This window comes from Centropristis striata, chromosome 21 (genome assembly GCF_030273125.1).
Source record: "Centropristis striata isolate RG_2023a ecotype Rhode Island chromosome 21, C.striata_1.0, whole genome shotgun sequence".
NCBI classification, from domain to species: domain Eukaryota; kingdom Metazoa; phylum Chordata; class Actinopteri; order Perciformes; family Serranidae; genus Centropristis; species Centropristis striata.
In genome coordinates, this window is record NC_081537.1 from 18,589,924 (window position 1) to 18,616,639 (window position 26,716).

A 26,716-nucleotide genomic window follows, 5' to 3' on the forward strand; every position below is an offset into this window, starting at 1 on the left:
CATGCTCTACTTCTTCTGCTTGTTTAGTCCACTATTACTGCAGATGGCATCCCCGCCTACTGCACACATTTTCTCTCACAGCTGCAACACATGTGGTGCTTCCCTGGATCACAGCTGCTACTTTCTTACGCTCTGTATGTCACTTGTCTCAATCAGTTTGGTGCTGTCTTCACCTGTACCATGAAGCAGAAAACATGGTGTTACATTTTTAGCTTTTCACTGAAACAGAGCGGGACTGTAAGTTTCAGACAGATTTGGGTATTAAGTTGCCCTCCTTGAAAACATTTAAAAGGCAAGTGGGCAAGTCAAGCTTCCCGCTGCTCCAGTGGAGCTTTAAATGCTGACTGGGCATTATTTCCTAAACGATGATTTCTCTGTGTGTTTCTGTCACCACCCATCCTGCCTCACTGTTAACTGCTAACAAGCGGCTTTGTGTCTGTCACGGTACTCGCATCACTCTTCGGTGTGTCTCTCTCTGTCTCTCCGTCTCTCCTTCATCCCACTCCCCTCCTCACAACCACCACTTTGTGGCTTCTCTGCCCCACTCCTCCTCCTCCTCCTCCTCTTTCTCTGCCATCTCTTCTTCTCTGTGGTGTTTGCCTGTCGTGTGCATACTGCAGGCTAGCGTTGGATGACGCCATTCGCCACAAGCAGCTGAACATCTCCCGTTTTTCACCCAGGGTGGCAGGGGAGAACGACTTCCTCCAGACCGTCATCAACAAAGTTATCACCGCCAAAGAGGTCAATCACAAGGGCCAAGGTACAGTAAAAAAACATTCTGACACAAGAAGCAGGGCCAAGGAGGAAACCCACCACACTGCTGTCAGACTTTTATCAGTAAAATGTGTCTAATTCATACTAAGTAAGGACCTGCTGAAAATCCAACATGGATCATGAATCAACTAGGTCTAGTAACTAGTTGACCAAATATCCAGCATTGTTTAGTTCAAGGTGACTTCTTGTTAGAGTCTTGTAGAAATCAGAGCTTGTCGACATTAACCCTTATGCCCTCCTCAGGCAGTTTTGTACATTTTTCTCTTCATCCTAATCTTTGACATATCCAAGACTCTAATCACCACCAAAGCCCCAGCTCCCTACTATTACTACTACTACAATTATATGGAAAATAATTCTTTTTTTTTTTTTGGGAAGAAATTATGGAATAATTCAAATATATAAATTGGCATATAAAGGGTTAAAATTGAAAACTTTAAAAAGCTTTATGAGAAAAAGCAGAATTTTTTTTTGATGTCTGGTGATTTAATAGCAGTTTTTGTGTGCATGGACATTTTTGTCCACGAAGGTCACAAGAGATCTTTGAGATTTTTTTATATTTTCAATCAGGACCCTATTTTCCAAGTATGTATCTTAGTGACTAGAGAGAACTAACAGTTTTTGAAGAAGCTCTGAAACCGTAAAACCAGCTGGGATGTGATGTGTTACGACTGCGTTTATGTTGTCGCACAAGGCACCTGTGCACCGTCAAATTTCAGACATTAAAAGTGTTTGTTTTTGCCACTGACAGGCTCAGATTGTTATTATAACTGTCAGACAATGTTGTGGAAAGATGGAGAAGTCTTGTTTTGAAATCTCACAAGAGGTGACCTGTTGCTGTAAGAGAACGGTGGAAATGTGAGCGAGAGTTGAAGAGAATAATGAGTTTGTTGTGTTGGAGCACAGAAAGTATAGCTTTGTGTTATCTAAAAGATTTTCAATGTCATGCCTGAACATTAGGGTTATTTCGACAATGTGGAAATGGTCTGTGAATTCCACGGCTGCCCGTAATTATTTGAGGCAGAGTATACGGATGAAGAGCTTCTAATAATTTGAAGAGCGGACAAGGAAAGACATGGGGTAAAACTGTTGTAAAGAGTTGGACCTGTTGCTGCCCAATAATCACATTTCAGAATGGACTTCAAACAGTCTACATCAAGCAAAAGGTAAAGAAAAGCGTTTTATTTCTTTGCAGCAGCTTTTCCATAATGTTGTCAGGCTCAGATTATTATCATAAATGTTTGTCAGTGGCAAAAACAAGCACTTCTATTATATTACACTGTGTATTACACTGATGCTGCACAATTACACTTTCTACTCATTTTGGGACTGTTGGTTACACTGCTCTCACTCACTGCTGGTTTAAAAAAAGTTTACTTTTTTTTTTTTGAATAGAAACCACACGGTCATAACGCTAATGCAATATTTTTATTTTTAATTCTCAACTAGTGGTGGAATGTAACTACGTACATTTACTTAAGGACTGTACTTACGTACAGTTTTGAGTTGCTTTTACTTCCATTTTATGTAACTTTATATTTCTTACCCCCCTACATTTAGCTGACAGCTTTAGTTAAATTTTTTCAGGTCAAGATTTGACATGAAAAATATGATTTGAAATTGTTTTTTGAAATGATTAAAAATGGTTGAACCTTTTTATAAATTAAACCATATTAACAGTATATTAGTAAAAGCAGTAAAATGCTCATTACATAAATTATTATTAAAAATAATAATATATTATATATTAATATATAATATATATAATATATATTATTTATATATATATATATAATATATATATATATATATATATATATATATATATACAGTGCTCATTTATTAGACCACCTGTCATAAAAATGAGAAAACTTAAGTATTTTAGAAATCTTTCAAAAGCTTATTTAAAACTAAAAATGTTATTGTTATTTATTTGGCAAATGGCAAACTGAATTCACCCAAATTTGCGCAGTTAATCAAGCATAACATTCAACCACTAAAACTCATTTTTTGTTCATGATTGCAAGAAAATAACTTTAATTTGACATCTTAATCTAGAAATAATATGCTTTTCTATTTTCACATGTTTTGTAAAACCGTATATTTGAATATTCATGATTAATAATAATAATAATAATAATAATAATAATAATAATAATAATAATTATTATTATTATTATTATATTTTAGCATTAAAATATAATTTCAGTAAAGAGCTTCTACATACTGGTGTATTAACCATTACAGACACGTAAAAATTATTTTGTTTATTACTAATGCTGTTAATTTAGGACAGCTGTGGCACAAACCGCTGGTCTAATACATTTGTTAAGAACTGTATACTGAGTACACTGTACACTGTACCTGAGTGTATAAGTACTTTTGCTTTTGATACTTTAAGTGCATTTTGGTGCTTATTTTAGTACTTTAACTTGAGTTAAGTTTTAAATACAGGACTTTTATTTGTAGGGAGTAGAGTATTTTCACAGTGTGGTAATAGTACTTTTACTTAAGTATGGAATCTGAATACTGGGCATTGATTTTTAATAGAATATCACCTTTAGGGAAGTGCTTATTCATCCTTCATGTCTACTAAATATTTAAAAATCCTTCTAAGGAAGGATTGTAATCAAGGTTAGAGGGTAATATTAAATCTAACCATAGATGCTTTATACTCAATTTCTACATTAAAGATCTGTTTATATTGCCCCTGAATTACTGACAGGGAGTTAAAACTGTTCGTCTTGCTAACAAGAGCATAATTCTTTGTCAAGTGCTCGCACTATAAATCACTGCTCACACTATAAATAGTTGCCCTCATCACCATGACTACAGGATCTAAGTAATCCAGCTGTTAATTAAGCTGGTTGCAGAGGCTGGATCTTATCAGTGATTTGACATCTTTGGTAAGAGACGACATTAGCCATCTAAGGGATTTGTGCTGGTAGAAGGGGGGTGGGGGGGTGGGGCAACATGACAGCCGCCATGGTATTGTCATGCCCTATGAAGATGTACTTGGATAAATGTCAAGTCCACACTAAGAAGAACAGCGGAGCACTGAGAGCAGCTGTTTCGGTCACGCTTGCGTATCAAAAGGCTTCCAGCTTGGCTCGTGAAAGATGTGTCGCTCATAACAATATGGGGCCTGTAAAGAGAAAGTGAATAAAGCCTCAGGGTTCACAGACACCACTCACTTTGGTGGCTTGTGAAGGGGCGCGCTGCAGGACGACTGCCTTAATTGGATCCTCCTTTTGTCAATTACAGTCTTGTTCAGAGCTCGGCATCTACGCCGCTTTGTTTTTCCTGAGAGAATATTAAGAGTGAGTGGTTACAGAGCTAAAGCTGGCACACCATGCAGTGTCTGCAGAAAAGAAGCTTTTCCTTCCAACCAGGAGCAAAGCTGGGCAGCTACTGGTGTTAAAATTGTTAGGAAATATGACCCGTGGAAGTCCCCTGAAGGCCCTTTGTTTCAGAATTATTCAGAGCCACAGCGTTTCCTCTCAAGCTTTGCTCTCTCAGGTCTTTCAAAGACCAATTATTTAAGTCTGGGTATTACTGCAAAATTTAAATATTCTACCATAAATGTCACTTATTCTCATATTAAAATAAAAAAGGGCCTAAAGGAGAAGTCTAGGGAGTTGGGGAGAGTATCATGAATTGTGCAATAGAAAGAAATAATATTTAGGTCTATGTGAGGTTTTTTGCAATTATAGCACATTATACGATATGAGTTTATATATTAAATACAGGTTGTATAAGCTTCAACTATATGGGCTCAACACATTAATTCAATATTTAGTTCAGTCATTTTTTGTTGTTACAATAACTTTGTTCATGTCAACAGATATATATTTTTGTAGTTATGCACACACTAGACTGCAGAAGGAAAACACACAGACACACATTTGTTTTCTTTGTTTTTATGTTTTTATAATCACATCCCTGAGGGTAGCTTCTATTTAGTGTCTTGCCCTAGAGCTGTTAGATGTCACTCTGACAACCGACAGCGAAAAGCACAAGAAGAAAACCCTTTTTAGTATTTTCCTGAGGCATTTTGCTCTCACGCTGTCTTCTCCTGACGTTATCTCGGTCCCTCCCCTCTTTGCCTTGAATTCATCACCAGGCCTGTGGGTGACTCTGAAGCTGCTTCCTGGAGACATCCATCAGATAAGGAAGGACTTCCCTCACCTAGTGGACCGATCAACAGCTGTGGCTCGCAAGATGGGCTTTCCTGAGATCATCATGCCAGGTTGAGTGGTTTTTAAAAAGCACCATCTTGGCTGCCTGTCTACGAAAGGCTACGCTTTTATTATTTGATTGGCTGGGCACATCATTCATTCAGGAAATGATTGAGAATTAAGAGTATGGGTAGATTACTGAATGGGCCTACTGGGCACAGGCCCAGGGGCCCAGAGTGTCAGAGTCCCCCCTGGTCTCCACCTACAAAATGACAACTGACTCATAACAACTGCGGCAAGATGCAAAATTACCACAAAGAAATGACTACAAAGAGACCAAAACGATGACAAAGAGACTCAAAATGACTACAGAGTCACAAAGCTTCTACAGAAGGTGCAAAACAATTACTTAAAGACACAAAATGTCAACAAAGAGACTAATCAACTACAAAGGGACTCAAATGACTGCAAAGAGACACAAATCGACTACAAAAAGATGCAAAACGACAACTTAAAGACACAAAATGACTACAAAGAGACAGTTACAATGTGACACAAATGAGACACAAAGAAACACAAAATGACAACAAAGAGATACAAAGAAACTACCAAGAGACACAAAACAATGACAGACAAAAAATAATGACAAAAAGAACAAAACAATTGCAAAATCATACAATGCAACGAAAAAAAAAAATGACTACAAAGAGAAACAAAACTACAAAATCATGCATAACAACTTCAATGCCAAAAAAAGGCATACAGGCACTACAGAATCTGTGTCCTGCTCCCATGTAGGAATCTGACCTGCTTCTCTATGTTTCCTTAAGGTGATGTACGAAACGACATCTACGTCACTCTGGCTCTGGGGGATTTCGACAAAGGGAGCAAGACCACGCCCAAAAACGTGGAGGTGACCATGTCTGTGTATGACGAAGACGGCAAGAAACTGGAGGTACAGCTGAGGAATGTTAACTCACTTATTTAGTATTTCTCCCCAGTTCAGCTCATTCTCAGCATTCAGGTCCTATAGCCGATCGCTCTCTCAGACAGTCTGTGATTTACCAGGCTTTCTTTAATCTCACACAGCTCAGCACGCTGCTTAACTGACCAGGACTCCTATAAAGCAGTGTGATACACAGGCCAGACTGTGCGCCTTTGCCACCCGTCAAAAATGACAGAATGCAATATCGGTGCTTTGTGGTTGATTGACTAGCCTAAAATTTGGCTCACCACTGCAGGAATCAACCTTTATCATTGTCAGAGTCAGTTATAGGCCCAAGCATGCGGACAGGAAATATGGGCAACACAGTTTTAAAGTTTAAAGTGACGGGAGATGTCAAAATCAGCATTTTTCCTTCTAGTTTAATTACCTTTGCTAATGAAGTTGGTGGGATAATTTCCTCCCCTCTCTATTTGTTTGTTAGCAAGCTGTCTTAAATTGTTGCATATTTATTTTGATAATATTTGCAGCCCATGGTGCATTGCATAAATTACTTAATTACATCTCGGTGGTGGTCAGCAATTAGTAATTTCTATTTTTCTACCCGTTGTAGGCATGCATATTAAAACCTGAGATCCAGGTTTGCAGATTTTGAATTCATTTGATTACATTTCTCAAGAAAAGCAAACCAGATGTACGCAACACGAATCATTTTGGAGGCTGCAGATTTGCAAATTGGTGCACGTTTCATGGACATTTGCCTCGGAATGCTCTCTACTTTTTTAATCATATGCCGGCCTATCAGCGTCTAATGTCCTAATTAAGCCTTTGTTTCATCAAGAGACTCTAGCCAGTGACCCCTTTCTCTGATGTTTAATTATTGTCGCCCCATGCTTGACTTTACCTCTTGTGCTGCACAGGCCATCAGTTAATGGTGCATGTGAGAGGTTTAGAGGAATTGGACATGAGGAGTATGTAGGAGGAACTTGTGCAAGATGTGTGTGTCTGTGGGAGTGTGTGCTCACATGTCTGTGGATGTTCAGTTTTTTATTTGACAGATTTGATTTAACTGTGGGGATTTTGGAGCCAACAGTTTGCAGTTATCCTGTATTAGCTTGCATTAAGTTCAGGTATACCTAATATTTTCTTTGCACTGAATTCCTTTACATTGTGTGAGGTCAATGTTATGTTCACACTCCGTATGCCTGTGTACTTGAAGTGTAAGAAGAAGTTGCAAAGGTTGATGACGGAGGATTGATTTGAGGGGAGGCCTCCTGCAAACAGCCAATCAGAGGGAAGCGCTGCTACCCTTAGTTGCCTCAATTATACACATTAGTCTTAGATTGAGAGACTTCGTCTGTGATTCGGCACAGCAGGCAGGAAGTATAAGGATCAGTGGTGATTATACTGTAAATGCAGTTCCAAAGCAATTCTGAGCTTGTGCATGATTATTTGTTATTCAGTGAGATTCTTTTAGAATGATCTGACAAACACATGAAAAACAGAAGATAATGGAGTTCACTATCTTATATTTTGTCTGTTCTAACATGGAGGTAATGTTTTTGGTGCAATTCTAATTGTTTTCTGTCTGTCAGCTGGATGAAAATAGTTTGAAGGGTGCAGCAAGGGTCGAGGCAGAACCCATGAAATTTTGGTGTGCCTCCAAATCACGGAAAATAACAGTAATTAATTTTCACTTTCGTTTGCATTTCAAGTTGGGACATTTGTGCTGTGTTCAAGCGTTGTCCCAAAAATCAGAAATTTGGGTTTACGATCATATTTCAAGGCTCTTCATTATCACACAAACACTGAAAACAGCTAAGATTTTTTTTTTTTTACAATAAAATCCGAGACAAGTAAGACTTACCAACTCTGGAATTTGAGGAGCATTTGAATGCATCATTGGCCTTCACAAAAGTCTTATATATAGTTATATCTGTGTTTTCTTTCTCTATTTCTATATTTAGTCGTATAAATGCTCAGTGGTTAGACACAGACCAGTTGATACAGTTCTGCAGATTCAGTACAAGCTCAGTGTTTGTTAATGCAACGATTAACTGAATATGTACAGTGTATTAATAGGCTGTCAGAGCCTTTGGGATATAATAATTGCAGCAGTCAGTGACAGCAGTCAGAAATGATCAACTGACATTAATGACATCTAATGGTGTCATGGCCTTGTGTCCTGGCAGCGCTGCAGCTCCTTTTAACATCTTGTCCTGCAGATTTTCACAGAAATTTTCCGTCTTCTCTGTCGGGCTCTACAGGGATCAGCACTAAGTGGTTAAATTCTTCCTTTTCCTTCCTGTATTTTTAATTGGCAGGAGGGAAATTCTGTTTCCAAGATGAGAGACGCTGTTGCTCTTAATGTGTGAAGCCGTTTCAGTATAATCTTTGATAATAAAAAAAAGTTTCTCTTTAATTCACCCTAACCTCAGATTGGGGTCACAACAGCTGCTGCCTCTCAAAAGAAAAAAGGTTTTGTTTTCATCATGCCATTTATGAAATATAATAAAGAAGCTTCCATACACAAGGCACTTGAAAACAGCAAAATGTAATAACTCTCATTGAAGCAAGTTTTATAATAGGTTTACTTTTCACTCTTTCTCTTTGGATGTCTCAGGCTTCTTATCTTTTCCATTCTTTTCTGTCTTTGGTCTCTCCTGCCCGGGATTTCATCCTCCGTCCTCTGTCTCCAAAAGGATTTGTGTAGTGAGAGGCTGGACAGTGACTTCTTATCACCTTGACATATTAAAACACCCCCAGAAAACCCCTCTCGCCAGCGGCTAGACCTTGGCCACTTTCCCCCCCTCTTCGTCTCTCCAAAATCTGAAGCTGTCACGAATGCTGGCCTTTTAGTGAAGAGGAAGAGTTAGCTGGAGCTAGCACCTGCCCCCCAGATCTGCTCAGCCTGGCTGGGGGAGACAGGGCCTGTTATTCCTCATAATTGCTGGTTGTCAGAAGCCATTAGTGTTGGAGTATTTTAGCAGCGCCAGGCCAGGGAGTCAGCTGGAGTAGTGGGAGGAAAGAGGTAGGCTGGCTGAGCACAGATTGATAGAAAACAAGGCATGCGTGCTATCCGCTGTCACTCTAGCCCCGGTGCCAAATCCCCCACGGGGTGCGTAGTATTTTACATACGCACCCTGACCTGTTGGAGAAACTCAAGGGACCCGCTGGGAAGACCAATTTACATGGCTGGATCCATTAGCACCAGCTGGTCCTGGCTTCCCTCCAGTTCTCCCCTGCATGGGAGCCACCGTCCCTCTGTCTTTAATAATTAATTTCTAATTTATTTCTTATTTCCACAATGCTGTCATGAGATTGGCAGCCAACAGGCAGGTGCATGCATACATAAAGTGACTTTTAAAGGCCATTCTGCTCTCTGCCCCGGGGACTACATGTTATGAAATAAGTGGAAGTCAATTTATCCACATGCTGCTAGTGTGCTAATGTTTAGACAGCGATAACAGCTCAACCATCATGATTTTGTTACTTTGAACTACAGATGGGCATTTGGAAGAACGCTGCCAACTCTAGCATCTACAACATTAACGATCAATTAATCGATTAATCTATGTTTCTCCAGTGTGTATAAAAACATGCATACACGGGCAAAATAAAAGATATAAAGTCATGCAAAAATTATTAGACCATTGTTTTCTTCAATTTCTCGTTCATTTTAATGCCTGGTATAACTAAAAGTACATTTTTTTGGACAAATATAATGATAACAACAAAAATAGCTCATAAGAGTTTAATTTTAGAGCTGATATCTAGCCATTTTCCATGTTTTTTCTTGATAGTAACCAAAATCATTATCACATCAAAAAAATTTACCTTTAGTTGTACCAGGCATTACAATGAACAAGAAAGCAAGGACAGAACAAGGGTGGTCTAATAATTTTTTCATGACTGTACAGTACAATGCAAAAGCCTGTTTTGATAACGGACGCTTTTATTTTGAAAGGACGAAAATAGATTTTCTGTGTCGATCGTTAAACTAACTCAAGTAAGATTAAACTGTAAAAATAACGTCAAGGAGTTCAATGTTTCATGTTTTAGCCCCCGAAGAGGCATGAGGTTAGTTTTTGCACAGGAATCTTGCATATTTACGTGTGTTTTGTGTTTGAATAAGTTTTGGATACATTTTAAACCTAGTAATTCATGCTAGCAAGGGTTGATACAGTAAGCTAGTTTTGCTCAAATTAGTACTGTATTTCTGTGTGTTTTATAATTGTTATTGCAACTTTCAGTTTGCAAACTGTAGCTTTATCCAACTTTATGCTCTGCTCATTGGTTTATTGACGTACGGCCGCAGAACTGAACACGCAGCTGTGTTTCAGTTCTGTAAGTACTGATATGCAGTCATAGATAAAATACATTCAAAAAATGCACTGGTGGATTAAAAATTCCACGTGGTCGACCAAATTCTTAACGACCATTAATCGATCATCAATTTATTATTCCCATTCCTACTTTGGTTATCTGACCATACTGGCATAACTGTGAATTTGTTCAGTCACATTGTTTGATTTGTGCATTTTTCTGTATCTAGAATGTGATCTTCCCCGGAGCTGGAGATGAAGGGATCAATGAGTACAAGTCTGTCATCTACTACCAAGTGAAGCAGCCACGCTGGTTTGAAACCATAAAGGTGTGTGTCTCATTACTTTTCCCTCCTTTCTTTGTTATCCCAAGTAATATTTTAGTCATTATTTTTCTACCGTGACTGCAATACCACACTTTGATATCATTCTTAAATCCATTATTCATCACAACACAGGTTTCCATCACTGGGAGTCTATAGAATGAAGACTGTGTCTGGTGGTTATTCAGCCAAAAAGCTTTAAAGCACAGAAAGACAGTGATACATATTAAATCATTCAGTAGGTTAAATGGTTAATGTTGTGGCAAAAGAAGTGTATAGAAATGAAAATTGCTGATTCATGTCACTTTAAGCAACGTAGCAGGAGTTTGGCAGGTTGTAGTTCATATACTACAAATCACTATTAATTTACACTTCAGTAAAAGTATGAATAACACACTGTTAAATTACTCCACTACAAGTAAAAGTACTGCATTCAAAACTTACTGAAGTAAAAGTACAAAAGTATCAGTATCAAAATGTACTTGAAGTATCAAAAGTAAAAGTACTCGTTATGTAAAATGCACCCACTCAGATTGTTTTATATATTCTAAATATGTTTTTGGATTATTATTATTGATGCATTTATGTAAGCAGCATTTTAGAGATGATTTTAACTACTTAATATACTGTTATGAGGTTTAATTAAAAAAAATGTCTGATCATTATAAATTGATCTTGATTTTTTCTGTTAAATGTCGACCTGCAAAGTAACTAAAGCTGTCAGGTAAATATAGCGGAGTAAAAGTACAAAATGTGCCTCTTAAATTAAGTGGAGTATAAGTATAAAGTTACATAAAATGAAAATACTCAAGTTAAGTACAAGTACCTCAAATTGTACTTAAGTACAGTACTTGAGTAAATTTGCTTAGTTACATTCCACAACAAACAAACAAAACACTCTGCTTGTGATAGCATGTATGACATTATCTAGCCTACAATGCTCATATCATTCAGTGTAGCATTTAAAACATGGTATATTTAGTACCTTTCAAGGAAGGTAAATAGAGGAGAAGTCAACAGGTCAAATGGCATCATATGACTGGGGTACGGTCTTATAATACAGTCTATGGGTACAACACATGCACAGTAAAATATGGTCACCACTTACTGAATGGCTCAATAGGTAGTACACAATCATAAAGCGAAGGGCGAGAAGGGTCTAACTCCAGTCTCTTACTACAAGACACACCCACTTTACTAAATGACACACTGCCTGGAACAACTTCTGGTATAATATCCTTAAAAAAATCCAAACTACAATCTGTGCCTTAGCCTCACTAAGTAGTTTTTGTCCCTTTCCCAAACCACACCGTCTTTGTGCCTTAACCTAAGTAGTTTTGGTGCCTGTTAAGATGTCATGTACTTGGTGTTTCCTGTAGCACCTGCTATGAGACCACATTCATTGCTAGAATGAATGTGGTAGGACAAGTGCAGTGAAAATCATACTGTCAGGAATACCCTGGTTTACTGTAATACCTTTAACCCACGTTACATCACAAGTAACCCTTTTGCAAAACCTGCTACTTAGTTTCAATAACTTTCAGTAAATCTAGAATGTGGAGCTCATTCTGCTCCCGGCATGTCCCTAAAAACCTGCTCTATGAGTGTTCACAGGTGTCGATATCTTACACTGTTCCTTTCCGTCTCTTATCTCAGGTTGCTATCCCGATCGAGGATGTGAACCGGAGCCACTTGCGGTTCACCTTTCGCCACCGCTCATCCCAGGACTGTGAGTACAAATGTCGTCGTGTGAATAATCAGTTTTGCCGATGACCAGATGCACAATTGGCTGCTAATCTTTCCGCGGCGGAAATAATGGAAGATATCCAATCATCCAATCCGAGCAGATGTGTCGCACTGTGATAGATACTTTGAAGCTCACCCTTTGTCACATTAATCAGAGGTACGAGTCTGCCCCTGCACAGAGCGGCATCATGAAGTGGCTTGTCAGAGAATACAGCTGGGATGTGAAAAATGCCTGAGGGGACTCGTTTGTTTATGGGACCAGTGTCTAGCTGAATGTCGCTAGTGTTGAATGTCCTTCTGTTTTTTAACATCCTTTCTAATTTTGGGGGTGTAGAGGGCAGGGAAGCCTGCTACTGGCAGCCTTGCGTCCCATCTGCCTGCCACATGGCGAGGCCTTCCCTCCAGCAGCAGGAGCAGTGCAGAAACAGAATTTTGGTGGGATAATGGGAGCCGTGACAGGTGTATATGTATTAAACAATCAATTCATATGGCACGGAAAGCAACGCAGAATTGGGAGGATATCAACACGGGAAAGTATCCCCTTCCCCTAGTATAGTAATCTGCAGCTGCTCTCATCCTCTAGTTCCAAAATCCTTCAGCTCTGTTTGCTTCTCACCTGCATGCAGGTGGTTTTGGAGGAAATGGTCAGGTCTCAGAGCTCAGTGCTGGTTTATAATCCACTTGGAGAGTCTTCTTGTCATGCTTGGCACCTTGCTTCTGCGGGGACTAATGCTGTTACGAGGCATGCCTTTGAAACTCTGTGACTTGCTGTTATCTGGCTGTAACGGTTGCTTTAGAAACTGGCTCACCTCAAGTGACTCCGGGACTGCAGGGGCATGCTGATGCTGCCAAACTTTAACTTGTCACTGACAATTGACAATAGAGATTTGTTGCAAAAGTGTATTGGCAGGATTATACGGGTTTGTGTGTGGTGTGTGCCTTGTATCTTACTGTCAGTGAGTGTGCATACACTTGTCCCATCACAGACACACCTGGTCATCCGAAACCCTGTGAACATGAGTCTGCCTTTATCCAACACTCTAATTGTCTGCATCTGTGCAGGCTTCAAGCCATTTTCTGTGGTTTCTGCACTGACTGAGTTACCTATTTGGATTTTTGGCTGCCTGCACTCACTGTAGAATCTGTTGCATTTACCACTCTGCTGGATTTAGCTCCCCCATTTGATCACAAGTAATTGAAGACAGCTGATGCAATTTATCCTTTCGATCACTGTGTGTCTGACTTAAACTTTCATATCATTGTGTTAATGATTGTTGTCAAAACCCGGAATAATAGTTAATGTTCCGGCTGCACCCTCTGTCTCGATTAGCAAACTAATTGATCATTTTCTTCTAGAAACTTGTAAACACAACATGTAAAGTGGTGATTTTACATCAGGGCTGCAACTAATTATATATAATGTTCATTATCAATTAATCTGCAGATTATTTTCCCAATTGATTAAGTGTATGGTCTGTAAAATGACAGAAAATAACAAAAAAAATATCCATCCCAGCAACTCAAACTCTAAGGTGATGTCTTAAAATGACTTGTTTTGTCTATCAGGAATTCAAAATTATTAAGCAGATATAAAACAGAGAAAAGCATGACATCTCCACATTTGAGAGGCTGAAAACAGCATTTTCTGACATTTTTGCATGACAATTTGTTCATGCAAACAATGAATTTATTATCAATGATGTGAAAAAAGTCTGTCTTACAGATCTACTTATAAACTAATCGATTAGTCGACAGAATTTCTGTAGTCGAGGCCTTAGTTTATGTATGATTCTGAAACTAGGTTGTGCAAACACGTGCCAGGGACACTCCAAACCCCCTGTACTTGTAAACACAGTTATACTGTAACCAGTTAAACTGTGATATTAACCCCTGTGAGGCAGAAGGTAATATTAACCACTCTACATGTTTGAAAAGCAGCAGAGCAGAGCTGATTTGTCAGATGAAGTCCTTTCATATACACATGTCCTTCCTGCACTGCTCCTAGCAAGTACTGAACTTTTAGTTAAACACAGAGTGACAGAGCTGCTCATCAAGGCCACTACTAGAGCTCATGTGTTCAGTATCTCAGCCCCCTGGTTCAGAATCAGGCCAGCCCTCACACAGTGCATCAGACTAGCACTCTTAACATTGTCAGGGCTCATCAGACTGATGGCTGCTATCACAGATGCCGCCGTGGCTGTAAGAGATCCCCGCCATCTTTTCCCTTCTGTTTCATCCGTCATTATGCCACTACCTGGTGAACGGGGGGTAGAGGGAAGGCTTTAATATGTGGCACGGTACACTCAGTATAAATCTGAAGTGACAGCCCACCTTAGAGGTGGAAGTTTGCAGAACTTCAACACAAACTTGACTTTGATTGGCTGAGAAAAAGTAGCTCTGTCCTGGAAGTGACCCTTTTTCTGAGTCTCTGCTCTCCTTAGAAGTCCCTGGTACATTTTTGTCAACTGGGTGGCATGTATACAGTGTTTTCCCTCCACTGGTTCCTCTCACGCCAGCCCAGCAATTATTCACCGGCGAGGCTGCAGGCAGCAAACCAATGAGGGGATTTATGCAGATAGAACGTGCGAGATACTTCGATGAATCACGTCTCTCTGCACGTAAATTTGGGCTCGTTGATCCACAATGATGATATATGTGGCCCTATCCAAATGCTCTGTTACAGGACAAAGTCATAACTCTCTTGCTTGTTTATGCACCGTTTCAACTCAACATCCCCAAACGTGTGTGTGCGCACAAACACACAAGCAATCTTTTCTCCAGCCCGTCCGGATTACGCAAACTGTTCACAGCTGCAGCCCTGAGATCAAGTGTTTATTCATATCAAGCTAACAGGAAGTGGCTGTACATGATCTGTTAATCAAATTGCTTGAATGAACTGCTCTTAAAAAAAGGGAACTTTTGAAAAGAGGAAATATATATATATTTTTAAACCTCAAATCAATGTTTAGATGCTGCACATATCAGCTTTTAATCCAACTATTTCTACCATTGAACCTCCCACTTGCTCACAGTTCATTAACACCAGGGTGTAATTGCTCTTAATGCAGTCGGAAATAAATAAACCACTCACGCACTGATATAGTCACAGCATTAATGCAAAAATCAGAAGGGAACGGTAGATTTTTCAGATAGTTGTGCCAACTCAGGAGCTGACTCAGGGCCTGTAGTGCAGAGATTTACATTTGGGATTATCTCTTTTATTTGTCTGCTTTTTGTTTGTTAATGACTTGTTGTGCAGCCAGCCCTGCAGCATTTCAACTGAAATAAATATGTATTTAACAGCTCTGATGCTGTCTTTGACTATGTGAACATGCACTTTTCATATAAACACGCATTGCATATACAATCATGGAAAAAAATTATTCGACCACACTTGTTTTCTTCAATTTCTTGTTCATTTTAAAGCCTGGTACTAAACTCTTATGAGCTATTTTTATGGTTATCATTATATTTGTCCCAACAAATGTACCTCTAGCTGTACCAGGCATTAAAATGAACAAGAAATTGAAGAAAACCATGGTCTAATATTTTTTCCATGACTCTATATGCTTAAGATTTGGTCTATTTATTTGCAAATATGTACAAAAAGAGGAAAGAGGAAGAAGAAAGTAAAATATGTAGGGTCACACAGTCTATCTAAAATGATCAACATTTCTTTTCTGTCTTCCTCGTGTTTCTTTTCTTCCTCCCACAGCCAAAGACAAATCCGAGAAGATATTCGCCTTGTCTTTCGTGAAGCTGATGAGGTATGATGGGACGACTCTGAGGGACGGCGAGCATGATCTCATCGTGTACAAGGTAAATGGGAAATAGCCCATAAAACACTTAGAAGTCAGTGTGCGGTGCTCCGGTGTGTGTGTAACTGGCTGCCTACCTGCTGGGCCCGCCCACGTGACAACAGACTCCAAGGTGAAAAAATGGTCTGTGTTATTAGTAGCTACTGTAATTATAACTTCCCAGCCTTCTATGTAGAACTGTATAGTTGGAACTTGTCAACCCCCTCAGTGAAATGAAATTACTTTCCAATTAAAATCCCTTGTATGATGATACCTTTGCGTTACCGTGCCAATTTATGTTAATTAAAAAGTTAATGTCGAAAAAATACCCCCAATTACATTTTTTTTTCCTGATTACATTTTTGCATTGCTCTTGTCAGTCACGTTGGCTGTTTGGAGAAGAGTTTTGTTTTTACTCTCACATGCAACAACTGGCAGAAAAACTGGAAAAGAACATATGCTGTATAAAAGAACTATGTAGACACTTTTGGTTTGTGGACTACCATTTTGAAGCATTTGGCATTTGATTCAAGTAGCAACTAGCTAATGCTGGTGCAAACTAGCTGGCTTGGTCAACCAGATTTGTCTTTTAATTTACGTTAACTGTAATATTAATTTGCTACTTGCTATTAATTTTGGCAAGCAAAAAACTTAAAGAAAATCAACTGCCAAATCTTTAGAATGTCAAGTCAAAGTTTATTTGTAGAGCACATTTAAAAACAACCTCAGCTGACCAAAGTGCTGTAAAGTTTTTGAAATACAATAATATCATACACAAATATAGTAATAAATAAAAAATAATGAATACAATAAAAAATAATACTAAAACAATAAAATAGTAATAAAAAATACATTTAAAAACAGTCTTTTAGTACAACCAAATGCTGAAAAAAAAAAAAAATTTAGACAACCAAAATGTTTTAATGAACTTTTATGAACTGGAACGGGTCAAAGTTCTAAGATGAAAATAGCCGTAAACTTTTTTTGGGGTAGTTTCATCTATTTAAATGTACAGTGCCATGGAATGGATATACATTGCTACGCCGCCAGCAGCTTGCCAGGGTAGCAACTTGTTACTCACAAGATAGCCACATCCTCAAACATACATTGCTTTATCGTCTCCTTTGCTCTAAACGGGAAGAAAAATTACATAATGAACATCATGCTGTATTGAAGAAGACTTGAAACTAGCATTTGAGTCCATAAAATGTTACCAAGCTAATAAATCAAGTGAGAAATCGGATCAATTTCTCTCAGACCTCTATACAGTCAAACCTTATTTGCAACAAGTTGGAACAAGCCCTGGAGGTTGACACTTTGGAAAAAAACAGTAATAAAACATAACACTTTTCTGGAAAACCAGGCAGAGGCAAAGAAGCTCGAAGAATCATCTCTGTACCTGAACCTTCCTGCCACAAAGCTGGAGCTGGAGGAGAAGGGCTACTCCACCACCGGGAAAAACACCCAGAACCTGGGCAACTGTACCATCAGCAAGGACTCCTTCCAGATCGCCACCCTGGTCTGCTCCACCAAGCTCACACAGAACGGTAACATCTTCTGTACTTTATAATTTTCTCATTCTGTTGTCTTCCATGTTTTATCTGAAACTGGAGCTATGGTTCTTCTTTACATTCTGGTTTACTAAACATGACACTGCTAACTAGTGGAGAGAACCCAAGGAGATAAGGCGCTCAGAGTCAGTAACTTCTTCTAAATCGCATCTTAAAACCCTTTCTTATAGACTTGCTTTTATGTAATGCTTCCTATTTTACCACTCCTTTTTGCTTCTTCACTTTTTACTTTTTTACTCCTTTTACCTTTTATTTTCTGTGTATCTGAGAATGTCTTGCGATTGTTCCTGCTCTGTCTTATTGTTTTTCTTTTAATGTAAGAATTGTTTTTAGCCTTATGGCATTATTCTCTTTGTAATTAACTCTCTGTCGAAGCACTTTGTAAGCTGCTGTTTGTGAAAGGTGCTTTATAAATTAAGTTAATATTATTATAGTGCACCCCCAATCTGTATAAAAGAAACGCACAAACTTGTCCTAACGACACCTATGAACATTTTATGTCAAGCCCAGAGAAACATGATATTCACTGAAAAAATATACATTTTTCAACATATTTCAGCCAAGCAGACTTTGAAACAGCTTCGGGCCACATCCTCTGATGTTAAAAAGACAGATTATCCATGCACAGTAACTTTATATCACTTATAAAAGGACTCCAGGACCTCAGCTGTCCTTCACTTCTTCTTCTAACCCTCACTCAGAGGTAGACCTTCACTCTTTTCTGCTCCTAACCTACTTTCTCTTCCTCAACTTCCTTCTATCAGTCAGTGTCAGTCAGTAAATTTCAGTCTGTCTCTGCTGAGGGGGGTGACAGCTCTGCTCTGTTTACCGCTGTCAGTCTGGCGGAGTAATTTCCCAGGGTGCTACACTTATGAAGCTAAGGAAATCCCCAACTCTGCCCCGTGGCTCGTGGATTAAGGATTTTAGTCTCATGTGTTCCCCCCAGCCTCCGTACATGTTTATAAATCCCAGCAGACATTAGTGTAAACCCTCTTGGACGTGTTGGTATTTCCAGACTGTGTGATTGTCTCAGTGTGTGAAAAGCTGCTCGTCTGTATGCGAGCGGTCGAATGCTCCTAGCTCTGATTTCACAGTTTCTCCAAACAAAACCATCTGAAACGTCTGCTTTGCTTTCCTCTTGATGCATTGTGCTTCTTTGTTGTTTTTTTTGGTATGCAGGGCTGAGTCACCATTTTAATTACAGCCAAAATGAAAGCTTCCTCATTCCTCTCCAGTGTTTTTTTTTGGCCACAGCCTGAAAGACAGTGAAAATAAAGAAGGGGCAGATTCACCGCAGGCTAACTTTGACTGGAATTGAAATTAATTGTTTTACTTGCCCAAAGCAACACCCTGTTTGAATGAACAATACATCATGCCCCTTATGTTTTTCATGGCCTTGCAAAGATAATTTTAAATAGTCAGACCAGGGCAGCGTGAAAGGAAACGCTGGAGTGAACTGTTGGTCGAAGACTTCGCAGGTTCCTGTGGTGTCAGAGCTCACACTGAATAATCCCTGTGTCTCCCTGTGAAAAGAAGCACTACAAACCTGTTTTATCAGGTGTAAAACATGATATAATCCTTTTGAATATTTAAATTGTCTTTTCAGGAATACATCGCCTTATATTTCAAATTAGAATAAGACAATTAGCAACTTGTGTCCTATTAAAATTTAAAAAAAGGTTAAGTGCACTTTATTACAAAATAAAACATTTTTTCTATCAGTTATAATGACATCAATTGGCAAGTTTTCCACCCTGATCTAGGAACACATGGATTTTTCTTTCGGCCAGATACTTTATTTACAGCTGAAACTGGAAGCAAGCACGCCTGAAGTGTTGCAGGAAAACTGTGCATGCACAACTACGGCAAGTAGAATAGGCTCAAAGTTCAACCACAAGTTTAATTTGTCAACTCTGATGGATGTTTACAACAGGCTTTCAGATAAGTTTGGCCACCCTGGAGGTTTGTTTAAAGCTGTGACAGCTTGTGCTTCTTACTCGCTCTTACTTTGTTTGTTTGCATTCTTAGATCTCAGTAATTAACTGTACAAATTAGTTTATCAGAGGCAGCGCATTGTTTGTTTGCTAATGTGAATAAGATGGACGCAGCATCTGATTATAACGTCCAGGTAGTGTGACTTTGTTGTAGGGCTGGGCAATATGGATAATATTATATATCTATATCGACAATATTGTAGGGTTGATTATTGGTGCTTTCACAAAATGTTTACTGATGGTTATTCATTAAAAAAAAATGTCATGCATTCAAAACTTACCAAAGTAAAAGTACAAAAGTATCAGCATGAAAATGTACTCAAAGTATCAAAAGTTCTTATTTTGCAGAATGGACCCACTCAGATTGTTATACAGTATATTTTTCAAATATATTATTGGATATTATTACTGATGCATTTTTGTGAGCAGCTTTTTTTCAAGATGGGGATCATTTAAACAACTTAATATACTGTTTTTAGGTTAAATAATGTCTAATCACTTTAAATGTATCATGGTTTTATGTTAAATCTCGAGCTGAAAAGTAACTAAAGCTGTCTGCTAAATGTAGTGGAGTAAGAAGTACAATATTTGCCTCTAAAATGTAGTGGAGTAGAAGTATACATTTACATAAAATGGAAATACTTACTGAAGTAAAATTGTAAGGTTCATTTTAACTGGGCCTACTTAATATACTATTATGAGGTTTAATTAAAAATCTTTCTAATCACTTTAAATTCATCATGTTTTTATGTTAAATCTCGACCTGGAAAGTAACTAAAGCTGGCAGCTAAATGTACTGGAGTAAAAAGTACAATATTTGCCTCTGAAATGTAATGAAATAGAAGTATAAAGTTACATAAAATGGAAATACTCAAGTACACGTACCTCAAAATTGTACTTGAGTGAATGTACTTAGCTACATTCCACCACTGGTAAAGTGGATATAATGAAAATGACATCACTTTACTGTAATGCAGCTGTTAAAACCAGGAAAAGACAACACTTAAACTATATTATAATATCCAGAGAAAATATCTCATGTATTGCCCAGCCCTACTTCACTGTCTATTGCACCTTTTTATATGATAAAAAACCCTCATATGGTTGTTGATCTTGATGTGCTGATATTCTGGAAACACCGCATTTTCTCCTGACACTTGCTTTGAAGAAGAGGAACAGCTGTCTGCATCAATCCCTCCACCAGCCACATATTAATGCAGAGTCCTCATGTGACCTTGTGGTAAATCTTTGCTGTCAAACAGAGACCTGCACGGAGGGAAAAAAGTAAATTTTTCATTGTTGCTCTCCTAGACGTGGCCCAGATAACGTGCACAATAAACGTCCATAAAGCCTCAGTAATGAGGTCACCGCGGGCTCCGGAACGGGCATTGGTTAGATCTCCCCTCATGTCTGGAACGAGGGGAGAATTGTGTTGCTGCTGCATATATTGTGTGAAAGAGGGGGGCGTTGTGTGTAGTTACAGTAATGCTCCCTTTGAGGGTTATTAAGTTTAGTCTGCGGTATAAGTTGTCATTTAAATACAGTCATGTGTGCCCTCCTACTCTGCTCAGTGGGTGGTGATGTCAGCAGCCTCAGTTACAGAAGCAGAACCTGCCCACACTGATTACACTAGATGAGGAAGAGCTCAAACCTTTTGTCTCAACTGTACATGTACAGTATATAACACAGAAGAAGAAATCAATCTGCACTAGGAATGGGAATAATTAATCGGCGATCGATTTAATGGTCGTTAAGACTTTGGTCGATCACATGGAATTTTTAATCGATCTGTGTCTTTTTAAATTTAAATCTTATCTCTGACTGCGTGTCAGTACTCACTGAACTCAAACACAGCCTAGTGTTCAGTTCTGCGGCCGTACGTCAATAAGCCAATGAGCTGGGAATTAAGTTGGATAAAGCTACAGCTTGCAAACTGAGTGTTGCAATAACAATTATAAAACACACAGACCAGAACTACCTTACTGTATCAATCCTTGCTAGCATGAATTACTAGGTTTAATTTGATCCAAAACTTATTTACACACACACAAAACACACTTAAATATGCATGATTATTGTGGAAACTAACCTCATGCCTCTTCGGGGGCTAAAACATAAAACATTAAACTCCTTGACGTTATCTTTACAGTATCATCTTGATTCACTTGATTTATTTTTATGGTCGGCAGGAAGTCTCTTTTCACCTTTCAAAATAAAAGCGTCCGTAATCAAAGCAGGTTTTTGCATAGTATATATATATAATTTATTTCATGTATATATAACTTTTATTTTGCTCATGTATGCATGTTTTTTTACATACTGGAGTATGTATTGAACATAGTGATTATTCATTAATTGATCGTTAACGTTATAGATGCTCGAGCAGGCAGGTTTCTTCCAAACGCCTGTCCCTAACATGTACAGTATGTAACACAGAAGAAAATCTGCACCATCCCCTCTCTCTCCCTCTGATTTGTCCACCTTCTTTCTACACTTTTCCTTTTTTCCCTGTGTGAGAGAGATTGGCAGCAGTCTGTGTCCTGGTGAGAAGATTCAGTCCGGTAGAGCGGCTCCACTGCTGATATTTACCTGGCACTTTATGGTGGTAATTTGCAAGGCGCCAATAGGTGCTTGGGGATCATGCTGCCTCGTCACTGCACACTGAGTTTGATTAAACAGAAAGGTGTGTGTGTGTGTGTGTTTGTATGTGTGTGCATGCATGCGTGCGTGTATATCTCCCACGGGATGTCATCCCACGCCAGAGCTCTAGGAAAAGGTTTGAGTTCTTTTAATAAAGCAATGCAGAGCCAATCTCTCTCCGACTGTGCTGGAGTGTGCCTGCTTTATTAAAACCTAGAGGCTCTTTAAAACTCCCACCTAAACAGCTACTTCACTCATAACCTCAGTCACTCAGTCAGTCGCTCTTCAATTTTCCTTCTGTTCTGATTTTTTTATCATCAATTTCAGACACCTCCTCAGCCCCCCAACCGTGTTTGCAGTTGACAAATAGTCCATACATAACAATTCTCTTACCCACCATCTGAAAATCGATAAATCCTTTAAATAATTCATCAAGGAAAAATTGTCCAGCATTTGTGTGATTGTTTCACTTTTTAGATGTGAGGATGTGATGCTTTTCTCTGTGGTACTGTATATATCGTCGTAAATGAGCCAGGCTTGTTTTGGAGTGTTGAGCAGACAATGGTTAATGGGCTGAATTCATATCCAGTGTCTTGCTCAAAGCATCCAGCTATTAGTTTGACAACCTGCTTTACCTCCATAGCCCACTGCCCAACCCACCAGGGCTGTGAGGAACAGTGAGAAGATCCCAAGCTTCAGTTTTAACACGTTTTTTTTTTTCACATGTATTTTTATTTAGATGCTAATGCAATGAAAAAGAAAAAAATCAAATTTCCCCCAGTTTTACGTTATTATAACATTATTATAACACCTAATAAACAGTCAAGCCCTCCAATTAACCAGACCATTCATCCTTTTTAGATAGATAGATAGATAGATAGATAGATAGATAGACCTTATTTATCCCAAGCTGGGAAATTACAGCGTAGCAGCAGCATTACACACAGAGACAATGACAACATAATTAAATAAAAAGAACAACCTAGGCATACTTCAAGCAATAAAATATAAAAATACAATAAAAAATAAAGTGTCTAAAGAAGGAGTATGTATTAAAGAGTAGAATAGAATAGAATTCCAGTGCAGAATAAATATGAATATACAGTATAAAAATGCTATGAAACAAATAAGGTGCACCCAGTATTTATGCACAGTTGCAGGTGAATCATTTTTATTACTGTTAATAGAAGAGATAGATATAGATTTCAGATAACAGAGGTGTCTGAAGTTATTGGAAATGTTTATATCACACAAATCCTACTCAGAGCATTGTTAAGTCCAAAAAGTCAATATTTATTGAAAAAAAAATAGATATAATCATTTCCAAAATTCCCAGCTTTTATTTTGAAAATCTAACTGAATATTTTGCTTCAATCCATATTTTCAAAAACAACATTTTCACTGTGATTTAATTGTTTAATTAGATTCATCATTGGACTCAAATTGATGATTTTTAGAGTGATGACATCATAAAATATGACAACAGACATTCAAATTCATTTGAAAACCTCAGAAGAAAAAAAATAATTGACACGTCCTAACAACTAAAAATTTGCCTTTGATGATGTCACTTTGGGCTATGTTGGAGTTTTTACTGCTAACAGAGCAACTTATAGCTTTATTAATTGTAAAAAAGATCAGGATAACAATCTATAATGATAATAATTATCAGTTGGAGCATTAAGTCTGTCTAAACTACTCTATCATCAGCTCAATTCATATTCACCTCAAGCCAACCAGCTGCCCACAAGATGTTTCTTTAGGGGAAAAAACGGGGACGTGGGTGCCCTTTGCAACAGCCTGCTTGCTTAATACACATGACACCTCATCCCTGATCCCTACATCTGAGATGAAACACTCTTTTTAATTAAGCTAGATTTATGCATATGGTCTCCCAGCGCTGGGAGCTCTTGTGAAGTGGCTGCTGGCTCTTCCCTGGGTGTTTGCAGCAGGCTTCACTAAGCGGAGGCTGGAGGAGAAGCAGCAGAGATCTAGTGACGGCAGAGACGGGAGAGGACCTTGCCCACTGAAAAATGTATTAACATCCTGTTCCTACCTTAGCTGGAAGGAGGAAAATATCGTATTAAAAATATGGTTTTAGAGCGGAAAAGTAAAGTCTATACTGCTGCTTATATAACTGTGTTTAAAAACCCAGCACTTTTATCACCAAGGCTGTTATTATTAAAGGGGAAAAAAGAACAAGCTATTAAGACTACTTAGTGGGTATGTTTGCTTGTAAAAATGAACAAAAACTCTCTTGTCGGGCAGAATGTACTGTAAACAAACATTGGAATGGTAATGTGAAGTCTTTTGCATTTCAGTGTAACTTATTCTCCCAGAATTAATTATTCCGCCACTCTCCATCTGTCAGTTTTGTCGCTTTTATATTTGGCTGCCTACAAAGACATCCATTCTAAAGCAGATATTATTTGTCTTTCTGAGGCTGCCGTGTAAACCAGACCTCCCACACACCCCGCTTCAGTGTCCCATGCGCTACAGGCGGTGTGGCCTTTAACAGCTGTGCCCCAGTGGGACCGAGCCGCCTGATGATTTATTCTCATTTCATTACATTTGTCTCTCTCAGCTGCTAAACCGTCAATTTTAAAAACCTATATCTCCTTGGGGAGGGGGATCCCAGGTAGTTTAGATGGGGTCTCGGGACCGAGCCTCGATAGGTTGTCAGGTCTGCAGATGATGGGCATATATCACTGTCTCGCCATGCTCGATTGGCTCTTCCAAAGCCAATCAGGCGTGGAGAGCAGAGAGGGAGAGCAGCTCGAGGCGAAGGCCAGCGAGGTGTATGCCAGACAGGGCAGCGATTTGAAAACCAGGTTTCTCTGAGTTTAGCTGCTTTTTCTTTGCAGGCTTGGCTAATAATTCAATATGAATCGGCTATATGAAGTTTCTCTTCCCTCCTTCATTCTTCTTTTTTGCACAAAGTCTGTTTATTGCTATTAAAGCCATATTGGAATAAGTCATATGAAATGCAATAAGATACAGTTGGATAAACACAATATATGCCCCATAACAGAGCTCCAGCTCTATTGTAGTGTACAATTAGTAATAAAGCTGAACAGATTCCAGTAAAACGTGTATATATGAAAAAAATTCAATGTAAGTGAAAGTCATGACACAAGACATACAAATACAATTTTAAAAAATACAATGCAAACAAAAAGATAAAAAAATTAATAAATTAAAATATAGTAAGAAATAATACAAAAATGAAATAAAAAAGTAGCAAATAAATAAATAAAAAATGTTTAAAGGTTAAAAAAGTTGCCATATAGAACGTATTTTTTTTAGCACAGCCTCTATATTGTTACTAATCAAACTAAATAGATTCCATTAAAATGTGTATATAAAAAATCTGTGTAATTTACAAAAAGTCATGACACAAAAAATTGAAATAAAATTCAAAAATACAATGCAAACAAAAAGATAAAAAATAATAAATTCATTAATAATAATACATTCATTAATAATAATAAATAATAATAATAATAATAATAAATTAAAAATGAGTAGTAAAAATAAAAAAAATTACATGTAAAAGTTAAAAATAAATAAAAAAAATGTATAGGTTAAAAAAGGATGCCATATAGAAAAGTATTTTTGAGCATGGCCTTTTTATTGTTAGTAATCAAATTGAATAGATCCCATTAAAACGTGTATATATAAAAGTGTAATTCAGTGTAATTTAAATAAAAAGTCATTACAGAAAAAATAGAAATAAAATACTACAATGCAAACAAAAATACATATATACGTTTTTTTTATTATTGTTATTAATAATAATAATAATAATAATAATAATAATAATGTAAAAATTACTTGTAAATTTTAAAAAATATATATAAAAGTAACAAATAAAAAACATTTTTAGGTTAAAAAAGTTTGCCTTATACAACAGAGTTTTTGAGCACAGCCTCTAACTGAATAACGCATTTCTCAAATGTCAAATGATGTCTAAGGTGTTTAATCCAAAGCTTAAAGGTCGGGGAGAAGTTTTTCCTTCCACTCATGCAGTGTAAGTCTGAAAGTTCTCTGAATGCTTCCACAATGTCTGAAAAGGTTTTAAATGTAGAGTGGCAGAAAAACCTTAAACTGGATGTGATTGTGTGTTGTTAGTAAATTACAGAGGAATGATTCCTATGTAATCTTTCTGCCTTACATCTTGACTGGACTTTTAGTTGATAAATCAATTATTAATCTCTTTGAACTTAAGAAAAAAGATCTGGCTGGTGTTCTGGCTGCCAAAGGTGGTCTGAACGAGCGCTCCCATGATCGTGATTAATCACATTCTGACTCATCCCCTTGTGCCTAAATTCATTTTCCGTGATTAAAGTGAGACATCTAATAGAATGACTAACACCCTGTTTAGGAAATGTACAAACTGACTCGTGTGAAGGGGAGAATAATCTT

At 38.0% G+C, this 26,716-nt stretch overlaps 1 protein-coding gene across 2 annotated transcripts in view; it reads left to right on the forward strand.

Moving 5' to 3' along the window:
* dock1 (dedicator of cytokinesis 1) overlaps positions 1-26,716 on the forward strand; it is a 244,084-nt gene that overhangs the window by 45,128 nt on the left and 172,240 nt on the right. The window contains exons 12-18 of one of the 2 annotated variants that reach the window (XM_059325282.1): positions 621-760; positions 4,898-5,023; positions 5,783-5,907; positions 10,451-10,549; positions 12,200-12,272; positions 16,005-16,108; positions 17,450-17,633. In XM_059325282.1, the coding sequence (XP_059181265.1) occupies positions 621-760; positions 4,898-5,023; positions 5,783-5,907; positions 10,451-10,549; positions 12,200-12,272; positions 16,005-16,108; positions 17,450-17,633 (851 nt within the window). The remainder of the gene's footprint in view (positions 1-620; positions 761-4,897; positions 5,024-5,782; positions 5,908-10,450; positions 10,550-12,199; positions 12,273-16,004; positions 16,109-17,449; positions 17,634-26,716) is intronic. The other variant, XM_059325284.1, reaches the window with a different exon arrangement.